Source organism: Acyrthosiphon pisum, chromosome X (assembly GCF_005508785.2).
Source record: "Acyrthosiphon pisum isolate AL4f chromosome X, pea_aphid_22Mar2018_4r6ur, whole genome shotgun sequence".
Taxonomy (NCBI): domain Eukaryota; kingdom Metazoa; phylum Arthropoda; class Insecta; order Hemiptera; family Aphididae; genus Acyrthosiphon; species Acyrthosiphon pisum.
Genome location: NC_042493.1, coordinates 74,252,894 through 74,256,339, shown reverse-complemented (window position 1 = coordinate 74,256,339; position 3,446 = coordinate 74,252,894). Strand labels below are relative to the sequence as shown.

Sequence of the window (3,446 nt, the reverse complement as noted above, 5' to 3'; positions counted from 1 at the left end):
TAATCCATTTTTTTGTACACAAACAGTATTGTTTGTAACACAGATGCTTTAATAATAATAATATTTACTATTAACTGGAGACCAAAATTGTATCCACATTATATTTATGATTATTATATATTACTTATCATAAGAAAATAGAGAACGCGAGTGACAAAAAAACGCGACTATAATTACCAAAATCATACAAACATGTCTGATTAAAAATATAAACAAGTTAAACACGAAAACATGTTTCATATGTACCTACAGTTTAAACACTATCTTAAATAATAATTTTGTTAAATACTTGGATTTCCTTTATATTATAAAATAAATATGGCTATATTATGTTTTACAATAAAATTGGTTATTGGAGCTTCCTTGTAAGTAGCTCTGCGTATATGTCGACTGAATACAATAATTGAGTAAGTAACATTAATTGGTGTGTTATAATTTAATTTCGTACCTAAACACTATTGAACAAAAACATTATTATTATTAGTAAAACAGGTACAAATATTGATTTTAAAAGACTAGGCGTTGATTGTAAAATATAGAGCATTGACGCCTCAAATGATACTTTTTGAAACTACAATTCGATAAAAATTTACTCGTTCATATTAGTGTAATTGGCTCAGATATTTTTTACTTGACAATATTTTTGAAGTCCAAAATACTTAATATTTTAAATAGAAAATCGAATACCACTTTATATATTACAAACATTAAAAACCATACAAAATGTAGTTTTTCTTTATGAATATGACAAATTAGCAATTTAGTATTAAGATTTACATGACAAAAAAAAAACACTTTTACAGTTCTACCTTAATGATATATTAACATGATTTATATTATTTTGGCCCATTCGTGATCTGTGACCAATCCGGGCAGTGTGCAATGTGCATCCGCTTGTGTGACACCAAATTGCTACTTGCCGAGAATGACTTGTCGCATATACCGCATGCGTACGGTTTTTCTCCAGTGTGCATTCGTTAGTGTACCGTCAAATTGCTACTTACAGAGAATGACTTGTCATATACATCGCATGCGTACGGTTTTTCACCAGTGTGTGTTCGTTGGTGTTTTGTTAAAGAGCCTCTTACAGCGAACGACTTGCCGCATACATCGCATGCGTAAGGTTTTTCACCAGTGTGCAATCGTTTGTGTATCGTCAAACTGCCACTTTTAGAGAACAACTTGTCACATACATCGCATGTGTATGGTTTTCCGCCAGTATGCGAACGTCGGTGTATCGTCAAATTGATACTTTCGCTGAACGACTTGTCACAGACATCACTCGGGTAAGATTTCTTCTCCATTTGTTGGATGGTGTGTCGTTCGTCTGCTTCTATTTGTAAATAATTTATTAAACATGTAATTATTTATCATACAATTACTTGATAACTAAGCTATTCTGTTTATATTTCATTAGAATTTTACTTTCCTTGCCATGATTTTGAGCCAGTACTTGTTGTATTACATTTTAACCATTAAGCAGAGTATAATATTATTACGCTGAATATAACACAACTAATTTTATAATCCCATTAATTTATTTGAAAAAATAACATTGTAACCAGCAATGGGTGTGTAATACTCTTAGATCTTAATCTATTATTTATTTTAATTCTAAAAAATCAATTTTATTACACAAACAACACTACTTAGCCTTTGCAGTTATAACCACTATCTTCTGGTAATTTGTTAGGGTTTGTGGCAGATTTAATAGTTATTTATGTGTACAATTATAGATCTATTAGACTTATTTAGTCTTTGTCCCAGTCCTTCTCGTAGTCAGTAAATAATAACATAATATTTCATATTATATTTTTATTTAGTGCAAATTACAACCTTTGAAAGTGTACATTTTATTTTTGGTCCATATTTATTTGTACAGTTCCCTTATTGTTATTAAACTGGATTTAATCTATTTTCTAATTTTAGATCCTGAGCGGAGCGAAATTCATGCTGAAGTCTAAAAAAACTTTACTATTACAAACGACAAGTAGTATGATATTGTTACATAATACATAATAGAACATATTTTGTATAAAATAATTATCACTGAATGTACATAATATATCGAATAAAAACTTATATATCTGTAATAATTTTTGTGTATTTTTCTTATAAAACCGTTTTACTTCTAGGACTCAGTATTTTCACGAGCTATTCAAACTTCTAAATACCAAAAAATATATTCAAACTTTTGAACAAAACATCTGTGATTATTTTTATAATTTACATAATATAATATACATATTATTAAAATAATTTTCGCATGTAGTAAATTATATTACTTGCAAAGTTTTAACATACCATCAGTAAAATATTTGTTTGTAACAGAAAGCATTGTACAAATATATTGGAACTTTATTAAAATAATATTTTTCTTTATTTAACAGTTATTAAATAACGGTTGTAAATGTCTTCCTTTTCTTCTTTTGATTATTATACCTTATGTATTATAGTATATTTTATTCACACCTGATTTTTAACTAAATATTTAAAATCAATACATTTAAGTTTAAAATTAAAATTATTATATAAATACACGTGTACTATTGTTGCGTCATTAGTATTTATAATAGGTGGAGTCTATATTCCTCCTCAATCACCCTCGTTAATATATATAACTCATCGAATCTATTGCTCATATTATCAATGAATATCCTGGTTCTTCTTTTGTTTTTTGTGGTGATTATAATTTTACCCGAAATATCATGGGTCAGTGATTTTGATGGCTTAACATACTATTTCTCTTCTGTTTCCAACGCACAATGTATTCCTGAATCATTTGCTTTTTATCATTTTTATCAGCAAAATGCTGTATTCAACAGTTATGGCTCCTTACTTGACCTAATTTTTTGTAATAGTCATAACCTAAAAGTTGAGTGCTGTCTAGAACCTGTTGTTCCTGCAGATAAATACCATCCTGCCTTGAATATTGAGTTTCCAAATTATCAGAGTGCACCTTCTTGTGTTAGTGACCAAACCTACTTTAACTTTCGCAAAGCTGATTACTCAAAAATATGTTCGTTTATATCATCGTTTAATTGGAGTTCGACTTTTTCATTATTGGATCTTGACTCGGCTATGAATTCTCTCTTTGATACATTACACCGTTCTATAATTGATTTTGTTCCTAAATGTGTTTTTTATGTATCGTCATATCCACCTTGTTTCTCCAAGGAGCTAAAACAAATATTATTTTTAAAAAAGAAAGCACACCTTAAATTTAAAGCGTCTTCTAATGTCTGTGATTACATAGAGTTTTCCCTACTTCGTGCCAAATTTAAATTTGAGTCGAAAAAATGCTTGCGCAACTATGCTAAAAGATCCGAACATTTATTAAAAAAGAACCCCCGTAGTTACTGGAAGTTCATTAATTGTAATCGCTCCGATAATGATATTCCTAAGCAGTTTGCCCTTCAATGGATCTGTCTCATCGGATAAACAGG

At 29.1% G+C, this 3,446-nt stretch overlaps 1 protein-coding gene across 1 annotated transcript; it reads right to left on the bottom strand.

The window, feature by feature from the left end:
• Nucleotides 1–977: 977 nt before the first annotated feature.
• Nucleotides 978–2,338, bottom strand: LOC107884280 (protein krueppel-like). Its single transcript, XM_016806023.1, has 2 exons — nucleotides 2,305–2,338; nucleotides 978–1,333 (listed from the first exon to the last, which is right to left on the bottom strand). Exons 1-2 carry the CDS (start codon nucleotides 2,336–2,338, stop codon nucleotides 978–980), a joined length of 390 nt encoding a protein of 129 aa, XP_016661512.1.
• Between the last annotated feature and the right edge of the window lie 1,108 nt (nucleotides 2,339–3,446).

Coding starts and splice junctions, on each gene's coding strand:
- LOC107884280 (XM_016806023.1), bottom strand. CDS start 2,338: ATGCTTTCTGTTACAAACAAATATTTTACTGATG. Junction 1,334..2,304: donor AAACAAATATTTTACTGATG/GTATGTTAAAAC, acceptor ATTTACAAATAG/AAGCAGACGAACGACACACC.